The sequence below is a fragment of the Pollicipes pollicipes genome, unplaced genomic scaffold, assembly GCF_011947565.3.
Source record: "Pollicipes pollicipes isolate AB1234 unplaced genomic scaffold, Ppol_2.1 Scaffold_7261;HRSCAF=8764_pilon_pilon_pilon, whole genome shotgun sequence".
Classification (NCBI taxonomy): Eukaryota; Metazoa; Arthropoda; class Thecostraca; order Pollicipedomorpha; family Pollicipedidae; genus Pollicipes; species Pollicipes pollicipes.
Genome location: NW_023597054.1, coordinates 2,317,471 through 2,338,991, shown reverse-complemented (window position 1 = coordinate 2,338,991; position 21,521 = coordinate 2,317,471). Strand labels below are relative to the sequence as shown.

Below are 21,521 nucleotides of genomic sequence, written 5' to 3'. Positions count from 1 at the left end.
CCTTGGTATTAACCCCACGCTTCCGGTCCCGCAGCATCTGAGTTCTTGGCCGTTAATCGTGGGCATTTTCACCGTCCGCGTTGTCCATTGTTCGCAGCGGCCAGTGCACACGAGCGTGTCTGCGCAGCCCGTGTCCACCAGCTGACCATCCGCCCGTTCACCTCCAGCCTGGTGATGGGCAGCGCACCCCTCAATGGCGGGGGGACGGCGCTCGCGCTGACGCGGCGTCCCTCGACTCGTTTCCCGTCCGACGTTGTGGACAGGCAACGGCGATGTGGCTCGACTCACCGCACGTCCAGCAACGTCGCAGTGGGCGTCTCGCCAAGCGCGTCGTCGGGGCTCGTGGAGGCGCCTCTGCACGCGCCACGGCCGCTGCCACAGCGACGCATTCATCTCTCGGCACGGCTCGTGCCCGTGCGAGAAAGCCCGCTAGGTCCAGCGCCTCTGCGCGGGTGCCGGCCTGGACCGCCTCGCGGCCTACGATGCCTATGGGACCCGCCGTCTGCAGCCTAGTGAGTCTGCGGACGCGTATCTTGCAGACCTGCGCCGGCTCACAGCTATTTCGGCTGGACCACCCCACGCACAACGGCGAACTGCCGCACGCAACGCCGACAGGGAGACTCACCCTGCGCGCCCCGAGCAGCACCTCTTATTCTCCTCCCAAGCCACCCGCAACACGATCGGCGTGCGACTCGCCGGCGCCACCGCGTCCCACCATCGTCGGCGTGTCCACGGGCTAACGTACCACCCCTGAGCAGTGACCGTTTCTCTCACTTGGACATGAAACATCGCCTCACTCGGCTTACATGTTGTCACTGTCCTGGGGCATGATCTATTGCTACAGATTGTTCCGCCGATGTCAATTAATGTACATTGCACCAGCAGGTACTGGCTAAACAGTTGTTGAGAGTTGTAAAAGAAGCGAAGCGTGCATCCTCCTGGACTCGTCCCAACAACCGACTGGCGCCTGCGAGCGTCGGGCCCCTGCCGCCGCCTCAGCGGCCGACCCTTGACCCCGGCGAATCGGGAGACCCGCGGTCACGTGACGCCTCCCGGCACCCAGCCAGATGTAGAGCCCGGAAGACAGAGAGGCTGCCTCCGTAACAGGCCGCCGCCGCCGCCGGGTGCGCGTCTTCGCCCCTAAAAGCACATGGTGGGAACAGCAGCCGCCGTCCCATGGCTCCGTCGCCAGCGCGGCGGCTCCCACGAGCTCACAGGCGCCCCCTCCCGAAACGCGACTAACTGGTAGCCGGGGCGCATAGTCCGCACAATCACACCACACAAGTAATCAGCGGTGAAAATTATCAACACATGTATTGTTGTTAAATATGACCAACACTTGCTTGATAACGTCGTTTCACCAGTACACCCTGGCATGCGGATCATGACACTTTGAGCGTCGCTCGATGGAATATGATTTCCAAACACGTCAGGCCGACAAACCAGGGACTCAGTGCCTTCCTTGCCTCTATCTGATTGTTTTCTAGCAGTCCGACCATTACCCCGATAGGGGCGACCATATACCAGGAACAGGTCTGTTCAAGAGGCCGCGGCTGTAATGGCCCCGGCATCATTCGCGGAATTTCATTACGAATTTCGTCTAATTCCGGAGGCGATTAATCGCGGAAAGAGCTAACAGGTAGGGGTTTCCTTTCCGACTGTTTCTGAGAGCCTTCTGGGGCCGCTGTCCAGCTGCATGTGAGCCTCAGAAGCCAGCATGAAAACGTTGATTACATTTGGAAGAACTCTATTCGGAAGCTCAAAGGCCTGTGGGACCAAACATACTGAAGCCGTGTGGCCCTGGGCCTAGACTATTGGGTTAAGGCAGAAGTTGTGTCCAGTCAATTGGCGAATTCCACGCATTCCTCAGTTCGATGTGGGCACATTCCATTTGGAATGTCGATTACCTTTCACACGGACGAGATCGGTTACGTAGTGTTAAAATCCAGTCATCCCATAAATGCCGTTACGATCGCTGCGATCGCATTCAGGTCACCTACCTAAGCTTCGCCTTCGTCGCGCCGTCTGCCTGCCCCGTAACCCCGCCCCATAGCAACGCGGCGATCAGCTGCTGCGGATGGCCTGCGGCTAAGCGACGCGCATTTTGTCCTTGAAGGTAACACGTGGAGTGCGCGTCGCCGGTTCCCGTCGCCATGTGTGTTGTGTAAATAGAAGCATTCTATCAGTTCTCAGTTCTTCTCAAAGGTGATTGGGGATGTCTGATCCCTAGAAGGCAGCTATGAAAGGTAAGCCAGCGGTAGAAGCGAGCAGGCGCGCAGCCAGAGGCTTGGTAACGGGAGACCAGTGTCTTTACATTCCCGCCGACAATGCGCACGGAAGAGCGTCGGCTTAGCTCTGTAATGAGGACCGGCTAATCATCCGATGAAACGTCGCTGCCAGGCTGGGTAAATCATCTCAATGACAAGACTTATGCTCCTCATGACGTTACTGGTAGAAATGTGGAAAATAGACTTATTTTACTTCTCGCAATATTACAATGATTCGCAAGCCGTTTATGATGACAACATTGAAAACCAAGCAGGTATTCGTAATAACACGTGTCCTGCATCCCACTGATGACGTCACTGGTACGAATGAGTCGGTCATCAGTTGAAACTTTCAGTGGGACACGTTTTTCGTGCTGTGTTTTCCCGCTGCTCACGACGTTCTGGGAGACTGTTACGGCGCACGTGCATCTGCCTACGTACTCGTGGTTTACATTCTTATGTCATTTGAAAAACAAATGAAGTAAAAAATGAGCTGCGTTTTACCTGCTGCTCATGACGTCACGTGACACGAGTTATGGTCTTCGTTTCGTATCACTGGGGAACCTGATAATGGCCGAAAACCTCCTCTTCCAGCAGGCTTCCTCAAGAAACTACTGCAAGGAGGTCCAAGTGATCCATGAACAAACCGCATTCAGACATGTCCTCACTGAGTTGCCAGTGGCGCCGGAGAAAGGCGTGAACTGCCTCAAGGTTTTCGGCTACCGACATTATCGGTCTTTAACAAACATTTTAAAATCGTGTCCATTGGTGCAACTACTGGCGGACGCCATCACACTTATGACCACACCACGTCACGCTAATGATCTTTGCAATGTTGTTGTCAAGTGACTGACCTCATCTCTGCTGCCGTTGCATTGGAAGTCAAAGTGCGCTGAAAAGTAAAATACTCCATAATGGCAGTCCAACCATCAATATGAGCTATACATACAACATGAGCTATATACATACACATGAGCTACAAACACAATAAAAGCGTATTAACAGTACACAACGAACAATGCCATATACTTGGCGATTCGTCAGACGCCAGCCGTACAGCCATTCTCGTCGTTCCGACGCTTTGTGGTGCATAGGCTATTAGACACATGATGGGCCATCTGAAATCGCAATTACCTACCACAAATCAAATCAAGGTTAAGAACTTTATTTAAGGTCGGTCAACAATACACGCTTCACCGCCTCAATACGTAACTAGTCATTTTTTCGCCATTTGTCATTTGCCTCCATGCGTGAGCTCCTGTATGCCAGTTTTTCCGTGTGGATCTGATTGCGTACCATTTGGGTCTATGGCTGGAAATGACCTTTACATATTCCGCAGTGTTATTTCTGCGTCTTATGCAACTGGTGCCTCTTTGGCACGAGACACGCGTGCTCTGGCCTATGGTGTCTCTGCCCTCTCCCCATCCAGTCTCTAATCGCACGCTTCCTCAAAGTTAACGGAACGCACCATTCGCTCCCTCTCGTGGCGCATCATGTGGAGCGAACTGCGCTTATGCAAAACTTGCTGTCTCATCCACATTATACATTCCTGTATCATTGTTATACATCCCTCGGTCTTATTGGATGCCGGGTTCACCGCTATCTGGCCCATGCTGTTACCGCGATCGACGGCCTGGGCCGATCAGCTGATCGTTCGCGCCAACTCGCCTGTCAAGCGCGTGCATTTTGGCGCCTGCATGAACATGTTCTAACTGGCCGGACAGGAGAAGTTTCAAAATCGTCAAAGCCAATCACCGGACCGGACCGCGAACAGATCACGACTTGGCGCATGGGTTGGTCTTTGAAGGTGGATCAAGGTGAGGTCAAGCAAGGAGCAAGCAAATATGGAGGGAAGCGAATGCATCGCCTGCCATAGCTGCAGTCATCAACAACTTAACAAATGGCTTTTCACGAGGCATCATTGCTGCTACCCAAAGCAGCAATAACATGAAGCGCATGACACAGCTAGAAGAGGCACTTCCGAGAAGTTTCACAAGAGCATAATGCTGGCACCGTTCGTTAATGGGGACGCTTCTATCCGGAATGTAATTCACTTTAGCTACGATGACCTTTTAGGTCGGCACTAGACCACTCCTTGACGCGAAGTCCGATCCATGACGTAGCCACATGTTCATTGAGTAGCGAAATGCGTTCAAGTACATGCATATATGGCACATCTGTCTCGAAAGGTTTTTTTGTTGAGTGCTTTATGTATATATATATATATATATATATATTTCATTTACCTCGAAACAGGTTTAAACTGGTGTCCTCGAATGATTGCACCAGAGGAAACTATACTGACCCGTTTGAAATGGACAGATAATGCCGACGATCGACTCGCAAATAGTTCGTCTTTGCTTTTCACCGGTCCTGATATTTCAGTGACGTTAGCTGTCCCTCAGTCATTTGACCCATTTGCAAAAGTTCTTAAGCGCAGCAAAGTTTGGTCATGCAATGAAATTTGGATTGCATTGCGGACGTAAGATTTGGTAAGGTTACAAAAGTATTTGGCTAGAAGCGATTTCTCGGCTTGTGCTAGCAGCGGACACATGGGCGGAGAAACGTGTCAGAAAGGTGAGGGTTGCCCAAACTTATTTTGTACTCGAACGATTCGTGCTTAACATTCTCGGAAGGGGAAGGGGGACACAACACCCGTATAAACGCCGTTCCCTCCCCTTTGACACAAAACACATTTTTATTGAATCCCACTTCCCATGTTTGCTGTTTTCTGCGCTACATAATATGCTACAATCATAGTTGATTTTCTTGGGGAAACACTCGCTTTATGGTACACACATATAACCGCTCTCAAGTGTTGTACTGCTGCAGGCGGTTAAGTATTGCGTCGATCTGAAATTGAAGTATATATATATATATATATATATATATATATATATATATATATATATATATTACCACATGCTTCAATGACAGATTATAACTCTGCGCTATTCAGCATTCAGTGAGGAACCGCAAACATATACCAATATAAGAGGCCATTAATCCGCAGAGTTGAATGATGTTAATAAGACAATAGTTTTAGCCTCATTCCTGGCAGAAAAACCAGGCCAATGGAGATATAGTTCGGATGATATTTGGGCAACATGCCTCTATCGAAACAATACCAGAAGTTTGCTACTGCTCTTGTTTTTGAATTGCTATTGCTTTTGCTGTTTGAAGGTTGCTTCTGCTATTGTTTTCATTAAGTTTGTTGTCGAAATATTAACCGAACTATATCTCCATTGTCCTGGTCTTTCTCCGAAAAATAAGGCTAATTCTGTCTTTTCTATATGAGTGATGTTCCTCGCTAATGCACTGCACAACTCACGTAATTCTAAATGGTGTTGAATGATGTTGAAATCATTTTTAAAAACGCTTAGAGAACAAATGCAATATGCGTCGCTCGGCAGATCACTACCGCGGATTAACACTGGTTATTAGGTACAAACCCACCTCGTACGTTCAGGCCGACGCAATACCTACCCGCCTGTGAGCACGACACAAGGTTCGCATACAGCTACATGTGAATGTCATGAGACGTGTGTTTGTTTGAAAAATCGAGTGTGAAAGTCAGGCACGGCGTGAGAGAGAAGCCATCACATTTGGGACGGATAAATCAATCACGTGCCTTTTGGGCTGCAAGCGTAGAAACGTGAGAGCTCTACGTCTCATGCCCCCCCCCCCCCTTCCAAGATTGTTGAGATATACCCTACGGCAACCAATGAAAGCAATGACTGCAAAATGAGTATGGGCGACGACTCTTTCTGAGACGTTCCTCTGCCTAGGTCTCGGCACGCAGCGCCAGTCCACATATTACCTTTCCAGCCAAGCACTTCCATTTACCTTCCGGCCGTCTCTTGTAAAATCTCGAATTTCACTGCATGACATCGCTGTTCTGCATTTATAAACTACTGCAAGGTGATCCAAATTATTCCTGGGCACAACGTTATTGAGGTAAGTTCAAGCAAGTTCAAGAGTAGCAAGTAGTAGTTCAAGTAGCAAGTTCAAGAACTTTCGTCCCGTCGCACCGAGGGATTCTCAGGGTTCGGGTCCCTGAGAAGGCAAACTGCTGTGTTCTACCACTGTATCTAGCGGTAGGCCTGCATGTTTACAAGTTGTGTTGACTTATGGTGGGTGTGTAGCGCTATTTGCAGTGCTGATCTCGACTATAGCCTAAACAAGTGCGAAATGGAAACAAGCTTGCTCGCACGACTTGGTCAGAAATGTTCGAGTTAAGCGTGCTGGGAACATCTCGGTGTAAGACTCGTAGAACGACTGCACGTTGGCCGATATCCAAACTTGGACCCGAGTTGTGTGATATTAGTTTTACAGCAGCAACAAAGCGACATTGCCATTATTAAGTCATGATCTTGCTTGGAAGCTGGCGTATATTCAGGTGGTGACCAGACAGGGACGTAAGTTCTTCCTTTATCCGATAGGTGGCAGCACCGTGATAAGAGACCGTCCAGTGTTGAGTTGAAATTCACTCGTGATTTATGGTCTTGAGCAGCGGAAAAGCGATCGCGTTTATCAAGACATATCCACCGTTCCGTACAGGTCCGATTGGTTGTGATTGGACTTCAGATACCACAGCATTCACATTCGAAGAATACTTTGTTACAACGGAATTCTAGCTAACGGTTAACGCTGTAACATTGTTGACATGATGATCAAATGGATCGCAGGCAAATAAGATTAGCGTAATATGTTTCTGTGGTCGTATCGACTGTCATTTTGATTGCAGGGATTGCTCTACGAATCGATTCGTGGAATATCCGCCCTGGTTATGTCACCAGTCTATAGACAGTGATGCTGACCCTAACATAAGTAAGCAAGTTTTTCGTTCGGACAAAACTGAGCAGCCATCTGTAATTTTTGGCCGGCGTAGCGTGACGGGGCACCCGTGCACATCTTTGGGAGAGTTTACTCCCTGTACGACAGCGCAGGAAAAGAGAAAGGATGAAAACAATCACTCGTTTCCCGAAGCCACTGCCCCACATTTTGCCCGTGTTAAACTCCACTGAACGTATAAAAATTGTACTCCCGTGGACAAAGGGGGCGAAACAAACGGATGATGCGGATGCGGATGATGCGGATGATGAGCCGATGTTTCTCCGCAGGTCTCAGCATGCTGATAGCGCCGCTGTTCATCGTTGTCCCGTTGGTGGCCACTCATCCGGCGACTCCCGGTAAGTGTGACAGCACTGTGTGACACCGGGCTACGGCAAGTGTGACAACACTGTGTGACACCTGGCTACGGTAAGTGTGACAACACTGTGTGACACCGGGCTACGGTAAGTGTGACAGCACTGTGTGACACCGGGCTACGGTAAGTGTGACAGCACTGTGACACCGGGCTACGGTAAGTGTGACAACACTGTGTGACACCGGGCTACGGTAAGTGTGACAACACTGTGTGACACCTGGCTACGGTAAGTGTGACAGCACTGTGACACCGGGCTACGGCAAGTGTGACAACACTGTGTGACACCTGGCTACGGTAAGTGTGACAACACTGTGTGACACCGGGCTACGGTAAGTGTGACAGCACTGTGTGACACCGGGCTACGGTAAGTGTGACAGCACTGTGACACCGGGCTACGGTAAGTGTGACAACACTGTGTGACACCGGGCTACGGTAAGTGTGACAACACTGTGTGACACCTGGCTACGGTAAGTGTGACAGCACTGTGACACCGGGCTACGGCAAGTGTGACAACACTGTGTGACACCTGGCTACGGTAAGTGTGACAACACTGTGTGACACCGGGCTACGGTAAGTGTGACAGCACTGTGTGACACCGGGCTACGGTAAGTGTGACAGCACTGTGACACCGGGCTACGGTAAGTGTGACAACACTGTGTGACACCGGGCTACGGTAAGTGTGACAACACTGTGTGACAACGGGCTGCGGTAAGTGTGACAGCACTGTGTGACACGGGGCTACGGCTGACGCCTGGTGAAGGAAATCTGGCTTCTCGGCCCCGCTCGACCTGCCCGCTGAACACCGCCTTGTTTGTGAACCCGGCGCCCCGCAAATTTGGCTGTTGGTTCATTGTTTTTGACGAGGGACGCTCCTAGAAATTCGCGACGGTCGACGGTCACAGTGTTGCGTAGGCATTCTCCGTCTTCGGCCCCTTCGGAGATGTCCCCCGACGGGCGTCAAGTGTCGCTCGCCGAATGCTCTGCTCGTGCTGAGCGGGGGGGGGGGGGATGAGGCCGACCTGCGTCACGTGCGCCGGGTCGTCGTGTAGGTCAGCGGGACCTTGCGGAGACTCGGACTAGTGTGGCCGCGGGTATGGAAAGCACCCGTAAATAACATGTTGACAAAGACATACATCATCTAGAACATCTGACTGCGTGCCGAAAGCGACCGTGTCGTCAAAAATGAACAAAGAAACCCATGGAAACGAGACGACGGCTTCCGCAGCTCCTTCACTTCGGGGAGACGGTTTCTTCTTCCGGTAGAGAAGACAATGCGACCCTGTAGCCTTTTAAGGCGCCTTGTACCCGCTAGTGATGCGCCGGTTCCGCCTAATGGCCGGCCGCCTTGTTTCAGGTCCGAGAGAGAAGGTCGTGCATATATCTGGTACCGCGAAGCTGAATTGTCCCCGCGGCAGGGAGGCGAGGAAGAGCATGCTGCTCGTGGAGCTCCGCTGGTACCGGAACGATCAGCTGTTCATGACGAAGCGAACCAGAAGTGACGTGGCCGACTTCACGACCCGTGACCCGAGGACCTCTCTCCAGAGAAACAGGTGAAAGGGTCAAACAGCGCCATACGCTGCTGTGGCTGGTCGTGCGAACGCGAGCCAAATTCACTGTAACTGACGATGGCGATAACCTGCGTTCGATATACTTCGCCATGTGTGTAGCAAGCTGCAAGGTCAGCGAAACTGTGTCTAATTTCGCTTCAGCGAAATTAAAGGGAATGTCTCAAGTTTGAGGATATTGAAACAAACATCAGATGCGATGAAACAAGCTCACTTTTAACTATTGGTGTACTTTTGAAGTGGAAAAGACTGCTCTAGACAGTACAATTCTCTGTTTACCAGACATGCTCCTCAATGCGTCATGGTTTAAATACGTCATTGTACCTTGCACAGCGTTGATTGAGAGTCAGTTGGCGGCTATTATATCTGCAAAGTGCGCTCACGAACGCCAGATATGAACGCATCGACAATCATATAATTAATGGCCTTGATCGTCGCATAGGTTGTGGACTGGCAGGATTTGAATGGCGTCATTATGACGTCACGAATGCCGAAGTGACGTTGAAATACTCTGCCCGATATACCTTTCCCCATTTTCGCGGGCATGTAGCTCAGAAACTAAAAGGGTTAGGTCTTAAAAGGGCAGGACTGTGAACAGCGCCGGAAGATCTCAAATATCATTAAGATGGCTATTTCATTTCAAACCTCCGCATCAATGTGGACGGCTCCCTCCAACGCCGGTCTCAACTCACGTCAATGTGCCAGTACGCGTCAGCCTGGACACTATGTGCCAGTGCGCGTCAGCCTGGACACTAAGTGTCAGTGCGTGTCAGCCTGGACACTATGTGCCAGTGCGCGTCAGCCTGGACACTATGTGCCAGTACGCGTCAGCCTGGACACTATGTGCCAGTGCGCGTCAGCCTGGACACTATGTGCCAGTGCGTGTCAGCCTGGTCACTATGTGCCAGTGCGCGTCAGCCTGGACACTATGTGCCAGTGCGCGTCAGCCTGGACACTATGTGCCAGTGCGCGTCAGCCTGGACACTGTGCACGTGCGCACGAGGCAGTGTGCTGTGTCAGCTGTTGTGGGGGCCGGGTCTGCAGACGGCGTGTCGCACCTGTCGCTGGGCACGTTTTCAGCTCATGGGTCTGCACGGGTCCTCTCGGTGGCAATGTGGCTCAATGTGGCTGAAATTGTGAAACGTGTGACCGTGTCTCGGCACCTGTTGGTCGGAACGACAAGAAATTCACACGTAAACAGTCGTTTTTTATAGATACCAAAACACGTAGGCTTGGTAGACAGTCGCATTTTGGATTGCGTAGTGCCGGCTTGCGGTTGCGCGTGTAACGTTTCGCGTTTACAGGAGCGGTCGAGATGGGCTTGCCCGGTTTTTACGATGTTTACGTTTACGCGGTGTCTCGACGGCCAGAGCAGATGGAGGCATGCGAATTTCAAACCGTCGACCAGGGATGTACGCAGATAGCAGATGCGGGGGTGGGGGCGCGTGTCCTTCCCTCCCCGCCACACACCAGCTATATGGCATGTATTGATATGTACGTGACCAGATGTTGGCAGTTTGACAGGTAGCAGTTCCAGGGATAGACACGTAAACATTAGAACGTTAGGGACTTATGGTACTATTTTGCAACGCGCTTTTGCGGCTGTTATTTTACGATACACTTCAGTTGTGCCCCTCCCCCTCTACGTGAAATCCTGTGCGCGCCCCTAGCGTAGATCATTTTACCGTACAGAGTGAAACGGCCCAATCATCGCGCTGTTTTGTGCCTGGAAGTCACGGAACTTTCTTCAGCTGTCGTCCATGTAATAAATGTCATAGGAAAGCTGTATTGACGCGCTTATGCATTACTTCAACTCCTTGCACTGTGAGTGTAAAAGAAGCTGCACACATAAAGTGGGTAAAAACTTACGAATAGTACGTGCTACTGAAGCTGGGGACTAATGGGAGTGTTTTGCAGCTTCAATCGACATCTGTGGCCACGAGAAGGCAGCACTGCGGAGTGTTCAATGAGACGTCCCTTAGAATGGCTGGGTCGCGCAGCAGCGTAGACGTTACAGCTGTATGAATCAGTAGTAACGGCAACCATAAGCCAGCCTGTCGCTGCTGCACGAGGCCCGGGGCTCCGCTGGTGTTGGAGGCTGGGACGGTTTCTTGGAAGGTGTTGATCAAGCAAATCTTTGGCTACATTAAACTTGTGGAGAGAGCCCATAAAAGCTGTACACCATTATAATCTCACTTTAGGAAGCAAGTGCTGGTAATACCTGCATGCTTTAGATGAATTGTTATTGGTTCTTTGTCTCACAAGTGGTTTGAGCTTCGCATGCTCCGTCGACTGACAAAATGGACTAACACCTGTATTACCTGTTTGACTTGGTATGCGAAAGAAATGCTTCAATATCCCAGTTTTTGGCATTGTATGATCGGGGTCCTTATGCTGAATTGTCGACCGTCAACATGCTAGGAGGTACGGATGAACCGAAGATGTAGTGCGGACATTGGCTATATGAACTACATCTGGACGCTGCGTTATAACAAAATAAATATAGGCTGTATTGCCAAAATAGCATATGTTTGTAGTACGTCGTTTAACAAGTGCTTTCTGGCATATCTGAAGATCGACTATTCAGCCTCAAAACTCTGAACTGAGAATTCACCGTGAGGGTTTGTCTCAGGTTCTAATGAACACCTTCCCCAGCAGCTTGTGCTTACTTTCAGAACAGTGTGGAATTCGTAAGAGTTCAGACTTTTGGTATGATTTTCCTCCAGAATATGTTTATGAACAGGGACGGGGAGGCGCGAGAGGTCAAGACACCATTTTCGTAAAACTTTTGCGTAGTTTACTCGATTTTGCTGCAGAGCAGAATTGGCTGGCAGACTAAGTGCATCCCCCACCTTGCACGCATCTCTCCAGTACAGCATTGCAACGTCCTGCGGGTTCGGCCTGATGTGGCGGATCGCGAGTGTCTCGAAATTGTACACATAATTGCAGAGTGTGACGTCTGCGTCTACAAACAGCGCAAAAGTCACTTCTACATATAAAGCAATAAGTTATTCCACGTATTTCGCAGCTTTTGGGCCGCGTTGGGAGGCACTCCCTGCTTACCGCCACTATTTCAGCTCCCATTCGATCAACAGTGGAAACACGTAATTTGTATGTCGCGAAGCAGCTGATGGCCGTGGGTCGGAAACATCGACGCCGGTGAGGAGCGCCGCTGTGACTGAGGACGTACTCATCGGCTCCTGTACCGGACTGGTGATGCAGAACGTACTGACCGATCCTCTCACAGGGATGACGATCCGGGACGTACTGACCGGCTCCTCTCTCCAGGCTGGTGACTAACCGGCTCCTCTCTCCAGGCTGATGGCTGGCCGGCTCATCTCTCCAGGCCGATGATCCGGGACGTACTGACCGGCTCCTCCCTCCAGGCTGGTGACTGACCGGCTCCTCCCTCCAGGCTGGTGACTGACCGGCTCCTCTCTCCAGGCTGGTGATCCGGAACTCACGTCCGTCGGACGCCGGCAACTACGGCTGCCACGTGATCTGGCCGTTGCCGGAGCGGTGGCAGAACTACAGCCTCCAGGTCACCAGAGCCGACTATGACGACAGCTACAGAGACGACTACGGCGACGAGCCGGCCGAGCGGGACGGCGGCAGCGCGGAGGAGGTCACGGACCTCTGCGCTGTCGTCGAGCCCGGTGCCACGCCTGGGACAAACGGCTCATTGGTGCCACGCGCGCCCCATTTCGACGAGACAGCCCGGCTGCGCCGGCTGGAGGTGGTGCTCGCCGGCAGCCCGGTCACCTTCCGCTGTCCGGCCAGAGGTCAGGCCCGGCTCGGCGCGCTGGGGAGGCGCGCGGACGTGCTGCAGTGTCGGGGCGGAGGAGGCCGGGGGAGCGGCACCTGCCGAGAACGTAGGGGCCGTGCGAAGCTGTCAGTGGTTCAGCATGGCTTGTAGCCTGTTTGTGCTGAAAAAGCTTCGGGCATGAGCGTGTCCGGTCCGCGGCATGAGTCGCTCGAGCTCATCTCACCTTACCTTACGTTAGATGGAGTTCCTCACCTTCACCTTACCTTGCACCCCGCCACCTCCCGCAGGTTGCCCGCCGCCACGCGTCCACTGGCTGTACCAGGGCCGGCCGGTGCTGCAGGTGCCGCACGTAGCCGACGTCGCCACGTTCGGTGGCGGCTGGCTCCGCCTGGCCATGGCCGGCCACTTCCAGGAGGGCAGCTACACCTGCGTGGCCGAGAACGCACTGGGGAGCGTGCGCCACACCTTGGAGCTCGTGACTACCAGTCAGTGGTGGCGGCCGAGCTGGTGCGGCCCCCAGCCGGGCCAGCTCGGCCGCGGGCGTGTTCAGAGCTTGACGTGACTGGCACCATCTGTGGATGTGCTGCACGTGGGTGTGCTGTTGTTGGTGAGGTGGAACAATGAGCAGCCGGAGAGGGTTTTCCAGGTGACGGTCTGGCCTCTTCGACTCCGATTCTGTTTGAGGTCGGACCCTGACATGTGGCCGTGATGCCGTTTAGACGCTGCACTGCCGCTCGTGTTTAGCTTCGGCCCGACCCGTGCCGGCTTGTTCCAGCGGACGGTCTGTACAAGGACCCGGTGATCGAGCCGGGGTACCCGCGTAACGTGACGTCGCTGGCCGGCTCCAACGTGACGTTCGAGTGCCCCAGCTCCTGGGACTTCAACATGGACCTCTTCTGGACGTTCACGCGCTCGGGCACCTTTGAGGTGCACAATATGTCCGACATGAGCTACACCATCCAGTTCGCCATCAGCGTTCACAAGGTACGGCTTGGCCGAGGCCTGGACGGGCGCAGCGGCGGACGGGTCCGTATCAGGCGTACAGAACGGCTGGCCACGAGCGGCTACTGGGCCCCATTACCAGATCTGCGGGGCTCCGCGGAGCCCCGGCTGCCGCCAGCCTCGCGCCCAGCCCGGAGCGGCCGGGAGTGGCGTGGCAGTGACCGGCGCGCCGCGCCGCCCGTGCCGCAGCAACGCTACGACATCAGCGACCGGCAGCGGCTGGTGGTGCGGGGCGTCAGCGGCGACGACAGCGGCTTCTACACCTGCCTGTTGTACAACCACATCGGCTTTGACATGGCGAACGCCCACCTGCGCGTGGTGGAAGGTGAGGAATGAGACGGGCTGGCCGCGTGACACGCGGAAGGCTGGCCGGGGCTCGAGTGTCGGTCAGAGCAGCGGCAGGGCTCTCGAGGAGGTAGGCTCGGGTGATATGAGGTCGGTGGGTCTGCGCTCCGCAGGTTTGCAAGTTCTGTGAACATGTTGGCGCTTGTTTGAATATAAGGCGGCGCTTGTTGCAATATAAGGCGGTGCTTGCTTGAAGTGCGTTTGCTTGTGAGACCGTAACTGATTGCATATTCGGCGGCTGTTGTATCGTATGAAGGCATCCGGGACCGTGCAACCTGAACGAGGATCGTGGTGCCACGCTTCGGCTAAATGAAGGTGCCAACCTTAAGCGCCAAGAGGACAAACGGCTTTGGTTGAGGACGTTTACCGTTGTCGCGTGGTAACGTGAATCATGCTTGTTTGGTTTGGAGCAGCTCTGAGATGTCGAATGGCAGGTAATGCCTGTCGCGACCGTTTTGTCAGGCACTCTCAAATCACTCAGGCGTATCAGCAGTCCACTGCTAGAATACCATGCTGGCTATCGAGGTACCGGCGAGAATCGGGACTTGGTGTTCCAAGGTGTCATCGGTGAGTTAAAAACTTACCGGCCTATGTCAAAGACGAGGTGCCAGGTCATGTGTTGGTACCGATGTCCTACCACGGGCATTTCGGCGTCACCGGTCTGAGAGAGGGCGCTGCGCGCGCGTATTTCCCAGAGGTGCCGCGGGCGGCGCTGCCCATGCGGCCTGCCAACGCCAGCGCGCTGCTTGGCTCGCGCGTGACGCTGGAGTGTCCAGCTGCGGCCGCCGCCACCAGCGGCGAAGTCATCTGGCTGCGCTCCGAGACTGGCGCGGTCCAGCTGACGACGCCGCGGCAGTTGGAGCAGGCCAGGCAGCACGCGCTGTCCAGCTCAGAGGTGAACATTTAGCTTTGATCATCGCGGTCTGGGTTAGGCTGGGGTGTGTGCTCCATGTCTGGACTGGTGGTGATTTGTAGCCTCTCGTGCCAGCTGGTGTCTCCTGCATTTGCTTCAGTCTCACTGACATTGGGGTCATCGTGTTGGGTTGGGCAAACCGCAAGCTTTGATGCTCGCTGATCACGATTGTGTTTGTGGCGAGAAGCGGAAAGTGGGTGCCAAAGTCCAATGCAAATGAAGTACATTAGCACTTACTGTTGGTATCATAGCCCGTACACCCTCGTACGTGGTTTTGGAGACCGCCATGCTTGTTGCTGCAGGTTGACGGCAGTCGCTTCAACACGTCCTCGCCGCCCCGTCTGATCATCACGAACGTGACGGCCAACGACTCGGGGTACTACGTCTGCGTCGTCCACACTGCCTGGGACGTCGCATACGCCTCGGCCTATGTCGCAGTGGCGGAGGGTAAGACATGCTCGTGTCGTCCACGGTGCCCGGGACGCCTCGGCCTACGTCACAGTGGTGAAAGGTAAGACATGCTCGTGTCGTCCGCGGTGCCCAGTACCCCTCGGCCTATGTCACAGTGGTGGAGGGTAAGGCATGCTCGTGTCGTCCACGGTACCCGGTACGCCTCGGTCTAGGTCACAATGGTGGAACGTAAGACATGCTCGTGTCGTCCACGGTGCCCGGTACGCCTCGGTCTAGGTCACAATGGTGGAAGGCAAGACATGCTCGTGTCGTCCGCGGTGCCCGGTACGCCTCGCACGCTTCGGCGTGCGCCACAGCAGCCAAGGATGTGTCTGTGACCAAGCCGCCGTTTTTTTCTTGCGCCGCAGCACTCGCGAATGTGCTGCGATAACTCGGTAAACAGTTCGAGTCTGGGATGACGCGGGGGGGGGGGGGGCGTCCAGTGGCACCTCCGGTTTGGTGACGTGTCCCAGCCCGGTGCCCCCGCCGTCCGCACCATGCCGTACGTCCGCCCGCTCGGTGGCGCTGCAGGTCCGGGCGGACCGCCGGCGCCGGCTCGCTGGCCGTTGGGGCTGATGTCGACGGCGATCGCCGCGGTCGTCGCCTGTGCGCTGCTCTCCGCGGCGCTCTGGTACGGCCGCCTCCGGGACAGACGGCTCATCCGCACCTTGACCAGGCGCGTGGTGATCGAGGCGTCGCCAGAGGAGTTCGCCGTGCCCGTGGTGCGCATCGAGCCGTGCAGGTATGTGGCGCGCGCTCAGGGACGATGACTGTGTCGGTGGCGCGGAGTCCCGGGAGAGACGCTCCGCCAGCGTTCAGGGGATGGTCCGTCACCGTTCGCGTCGTGCCGGGGTGTGCTGTGTGGTGACCAAATGGCTACTCTGGGATGGTGCCACGTTTGTTGTCGGACGCGTTGTGCCATCCGACCGTGATGGCTGATGTCGATTGCAATGCTCCGGTTTGTGTTCAGCCTCCGATGTCCGTGTCCCGCAACGTGAGCGCTTACGTGGCCGAGTAGCCGGATACACCCTGTCGCGGTCCAGCACCGCGTGTCCCAGCTGTGGAGCGTGGCCGGGGGGAGCGCGTGCTGCGTGTCGCGCGTGGCCGAGCCGACGGCGTCGTCTTCCCGTCAGAGCGTCGGAGGGTGGCGCGGCGTCGCCCGCCTACCTGCTGCCGCCGGACCCGGCCTGGGAGGTGGCGCACGATCGGCTCCAGCTGGCCGACTGTCTGGGCGAGGGCTGCTTCGGCCGCGTGGTACGCGCCCGCCTGCGGCCGGCCGGCCGGCAAACGCACCCCGTCCGCGTCGTCGCCGTCAAGATGTTGAAAGGTCAGCGGGTCAGAACTTGTGCGGCTATTGGGGTAGTGACGCTTTCGGCTGTTTAACGGTGTTTGTGAAACCGGCCGTCGTCGCCTTTTGTCATGTCGATTGTAGCGGAGATCGAAACGTGGCTGATGGCGAGTTTCGAACGCGCTGCTTCGGGGAGCCAGGGCGTGCGCCGTCCTGGGTTTCAACGTCCCCCGGATGAGCTATAGTTCACGGGCCAGCCCGGCACCGGCGCCATGCCGAGACGACGAGCGCAGCCGGCGCTCGCGTGCAGATAGTCGCTGCGTTGTTAGCCCGAGTCACTGCGGTTCTGCGGTCTCTGGGAACTGTCCGCCGGCCGACCCGGCTGGCGCGGTTTGTGATAGTGCGCCGGCACACTGCGGGAGTGAGTGACAACTGGGAGGTGTGGCGGTGTGGTGTCATCCGGTGCCTGGTGCGGCGCGTCAGCCGCTAAATCGCCATCAGCAGGAACAACTGACCGTCTCGGTGGCCGCGACAGCTGACTGGTCTGAGGCTGCGGGCAGCGGCGGCCGGTGAGGGCTGCTCGGTTGGGTGGGGGCTGTCGGCTACATTGGTGTTCTGACGGCTGGCGGACCGGTGGTTCACAGAGCACCACCGCGACGCGGACCTGATGGACCTGGTCTCCGAAATGGAGATGATGAAGAAGGTCGGATCGCATGTGAACATCGTCAGCCTGATCGGCGCTTGCACGCGCAGCAGCTCGCTGATGGTCATCATGGAGTACGCCGAGCACGGTCAGCGCGGCGTCACCCTTCCGGACTCTGCCCTCTCCCCCGCTGGAGACGGTGGCACGGTGTGCTTGGTCGGCGCAGCCAACAGATCACAGTCGTTGCAGGAGGGGGGAGGGGGGGGGAGGTGTCAACAGTCCGTTGGGTGTGCCAGTTGTGAGCGGTATGTGAATGCGTTGATTGCAACACTGCACACGTTGCATCACCTCGGGCCCCGGATGCGGGCTCCAAACCACGTTGTTAGGGACCGCAACAGCGTCTTAGAAAGTCCTAAGGCACAAGCAAAAGTTAACAATAACGCTGAATTGACTTATCTAGGCGACATTGGGGCTCACAAGCCTGGGGAAGCTGACCAGTATTCATGTGTACGACACAGTGCTGCAGCGATACATGCACCTGGCGTGTGCCGCAGTTGGAGCCGGTCCTGTCCGTGCACGCCCTCCCATCTCTCAGGAGGCAACAGGTGCCGCGCCCGTTGGCTGACCGCCCCTCCCCCAGGCAACCTCCTGACGTACCTGCGCGAGAGGGCAGAGTGCGAGCGGCCGTTTGACGCCGAGCTGCCCTTTCCGTGCGACCTGGTCAACTTCGCCTTCCAGGTGGCCCGCGGGATGGAGTACCTGGCCAGCCGGAAGGTACGTACCGCGGTCGCCTTAGCGGCACCGGTCTGTCCGTTGTTGGACAGGTTTGGCTGGCTCGGTGTTGCATGGCTTAGATAGCTGCTTTGTCTCCGACTGCTGGATGTCAGTACGTACGTGCGCTGCTCCTCTGAGGCCGTCCTGTTCTGGTTATTTCTGTAGCGGAGCGCGTCTGATGCTTCAAGCCCGCGTTGTGCAGTCTCGCCCGTCGTCGCAGTTCCGGTTCGTCTGGTTCGTTCGTTCGTTACCGCTCTGGTTCGTTCGATCAGCTCGGGCGTTGCGGCTCCATTTGTGACACTTTACACACCTTGCCATACACCTTACCCCACACCTTACCCTACACCTTACCCTAAACCTTACCCTACACCTTACCCCACACCTTACTCCACACCTTACCCCGTGCCTTACCCCACACCTTACCCTACACCTTATCCCACGCCTTACCCCACACCTTACTCTACACCTTACCCTACACCTTACCCCACACCTTACTCTACACCTTACACTACACTTTACCCCACACCTTACCCCACACCTACCCCGGTCACTGACCAGTTGCTACTGGATATTCCTAGTGCAGAGACGATAAGCAACACTGTTGAGAAGATGCGGGACTTTCCACAGCGCTGCAGCCCACAGCTGTCCTGTCAGACATGCCATCCCTCACTACACCGAGCGCTGCGAAGGCCCGCCGCCGCCCGACGACAGGTGGCACCAGCCACCGCACCGTGTCTTCCACCGCACCGCTTGCCACCGCACCGCTTACCACCGCACCGCGTCTTCCACCGCACCGCTTGCCACCGCACCGCGTCTTCCACCGCACCGCTTGCCACCGCACCGCGTCTTCCACCGCACCGCTTGCCACCGCACCGCGTCTTCCACCGCACCGCTTGCCACCGCATCGCGTCTTCCACCACACCGCTTGCCACCGCACCGCGTCTTCCACCGCACCGCTTGCCATCTCACCGCGTCTTCCACCGCACCGCTTGCCACCGCGCGGTCGGGCGTCGCCGAGAGACGCTGCACTGAACGGTCACCTCTCCGCCGCCAGTGTATCCACCGAGACCTGGCCGCCCGGAACGTGCTGGTCGGCGAGGACAAGACGCTGAAGATCGCTGACTTCGGCATGGCCAGGGACGTCAGAGAAAAGGACTACTACCGCAAGGTCACCGGTGGCCGGCTGCCGGTCAAGTGGATGGCGCCCGAGGCGCTGTTCGACCAACTTTACACCACTGGGTCCGATGTGTACGTACGCTGACGCTGTGGTCATGGATCTGTGACGCCACTCGTGGCTCAAACGTACGCTTGTGTGTGCGGTGGGCAGGGATGGACCTCCTTTTTGTGTGACGATGTGGGAAGGAATGCAGGTGAATGTACTGCAGAGGGCACATCTGACAGGAACCGTTTGGAGCACGGCGCTGCTGCGGGCTGGCTGCCTGGAAATGCGCCTCTGGTTACGTCTCGTGGGGACTTGTGGAATCAAGAAGCGGACATTTTAAGGGTACCTCTGCCAGGCGCTACTGTTGACACCAGACTGTTCCCGGCCGGCAGCTGGTCGTTCGGCGTGCTGTTGTGGGAGATCATGACGATGGGCCGCGCACCGTACCCGACCGTCAACAGCGTGGACGAGCTGGGCGACTGGCTGCGGCAGGGTCGGCGCATGGCCCGGCCGGCCGCCTGTCCCGCCAGCGTGTGAGTCCCACCGGAGTCTTTGCGGTGTCGCTGGCGCCGGTGCCGCCGCCGCCGGTTGGCCACACGCCTTCGGTCGGGGAGAAACGGCTCAACGGGCTCGGCGCCTGCAGCTGCACCGTAGAAATTATAGGTTTTGGCATTGTAGTTTTGTGTTTTGTAAATATTTTTGATTCCAGCTGCTTTCTGCTGTGGCTAATAGCACCTTAAGCATTTCACGATGTACTGTCATTACGCTCGATGTTTTTTTCGGGGCTGCACATGCTCTATCAAGAGCAGTTACTCCCGTTTTTTGTACATTATCGTACCGGTGCAATAGTGCTGTCATGTTCCCAGATGCGCGCGGCGCATGTGACGTAAACAATACAACCTCTCATGCTTTTAAAGCTGGCCGGGTTATTGCTCGGCGGCTGGGAGAAACGCCATCAGACGTTTGTTGCCTGGGCTCCTGGAGGGCCACCACCCGATGTATTGTGTAGTGACGCCTGATGCTATGTCTACGAGGCCTGGTAAGTGCCCACCGCCCAGCACTGGCCGAACACGGGACCAGGCCCCGACAATCGGGGCATATACGTTAATGCATATCTCGCCGCGCCATCTTTTGTCACGCCCCACCGCCCGGCCGCGTCAGCGGACCTGCTCGAGCGGCGGTCCCGGCGCGGTCCGCCGCGGAGGCTGCGCAGCTCGAGACCCGAGGCCGGTCCGTGACGCGGCCGCGCCCCGCCGCAGGTACGACGTGATGCTGGACTGCTGGCATCAGGAGCCGGCCGAGCGGCCCTCGTTCGGCCGGCTGGTGCAGCGGCTGGACGCGGTGCTGGCGGTGCTGACGTCCATGGTACGGCTGCAGCGCAGCACTCTCGGCACGGGGACACGGGAGCTCACAGTGTTGGAGCCTGGTGAGGCGGTGTTGCCAGGTGGCCAGGCGACGCCGGCGGCGCGGGCGGCCGCAGCAGCGTCGCTGAAGGTCGTGATTCTGGCTGGGCTGCCGGCCATTGTCGGTGGGATGGAAAGCCGCGGGGAGATTTGGGTTCGGAGACAGGCTCTTACGAGGCCCAGAGACGTTGCGTGCATCGGGAGACCGGGACGTGGCCAATGTCGCCGACTGCAGGCTCGCAGCAGTGGAGTGGCTCGTGTCGCAGCAATACCCCCCCCCCCCCCGGCGCAGTGTCCGGGCTGACGAAGAGAGTGACCTGTCCGACTTCATCGGCCGTCTGCCTGCCGCCCCCAGGAGTACGTGGCCATGGTCTCGCCCCAGCCGCACGTCGAGTACACGAAGGTGGAGGTGCTGTCTGCGTCGCCCTCTGCGTGGGCCTTGCCCTCGCCGCTGGGCAGCTCAGGCTGAGGGCGTCGACCGAGGGATCAGCGAGTCCGCAGAGACATGGACTCGTGCCCTATAACGTCAGCGGACTTCCGTGACATCCGCGTCAAAGAAGTGCTCAGGTTTGTTTTTAACAGTGTTCCTCACCGGACTTCCAGTGTTCCTCGGCGGGCTTTTAGTTGACAGTGTGGTGCCTCGCTAGGACAGTGCGGCGCCTCGCTTGGACAGTGCGGCGCCTCGCTAGGACGGTGCGGCACCTCGTTGGTAAGGACTGCGGCGTGGTATTTCT

At 56.1% G+C, this 21,521-nt stretch overlaps 2 protein-coding genes across 2 annotated transcripts; both read left to right on the top strand.

Annotated features, from left to right (window-relative positions):
* Positions 1 to 9,911: 9,911 nt before the first annotated feature.
* Positions 9,912 to 17,378, top strand: LOC119112430 (fibroblast growth factor receptor 4-like). Its single transcript, XM_037236617.1, has 11 exons — positions 9,912 to 9,919; positions 12,486 to 12,697; positions 13,095 to 13,292; positions 13,583 to 13,796; positions 14,049 to 14,134; positions 14,850 to 15,049; positions 15,370 to 15,514; positions 15,835 to 15,847; positions 16,170 to 16,259; positions 16,651 to 16,844; positions 17,341 to 17,378. The coding sequence occupies exons 1-11, from the start codon at positions 9,912 to 9,914 to the stop codon at positions 17,376 to 17,378; spliced, it is 1,398 nt and encodes a 465-aa protein (XP_037092512.1).
* Positions 17,379 to 17,472: 94 nt separating this feature from the next.
* Positions 17,473 to 21,256, top strand: LOC119112425 (fibroblast growth factor receptor 3-like). Its single transcript, XM_037236611.1, has 6 exons — positions 17,473 to 17,596; positions 18,089 to 18,222; positions 19,277 to 19,470; positions 19,777 to 19,917; positions 20,644 to 20,749; positions 21,143 to 21,256. Exons 1-6 carry the CDS (start codon positions 17,473 to 17,475, stop codon positions 21,254 to 21,256), a joined length of 813 nt encoding a protein of 270 aa, XP_037092506.1.
* Positions 21,257 to 21,521: the final 265 nt, after the last annotated feature.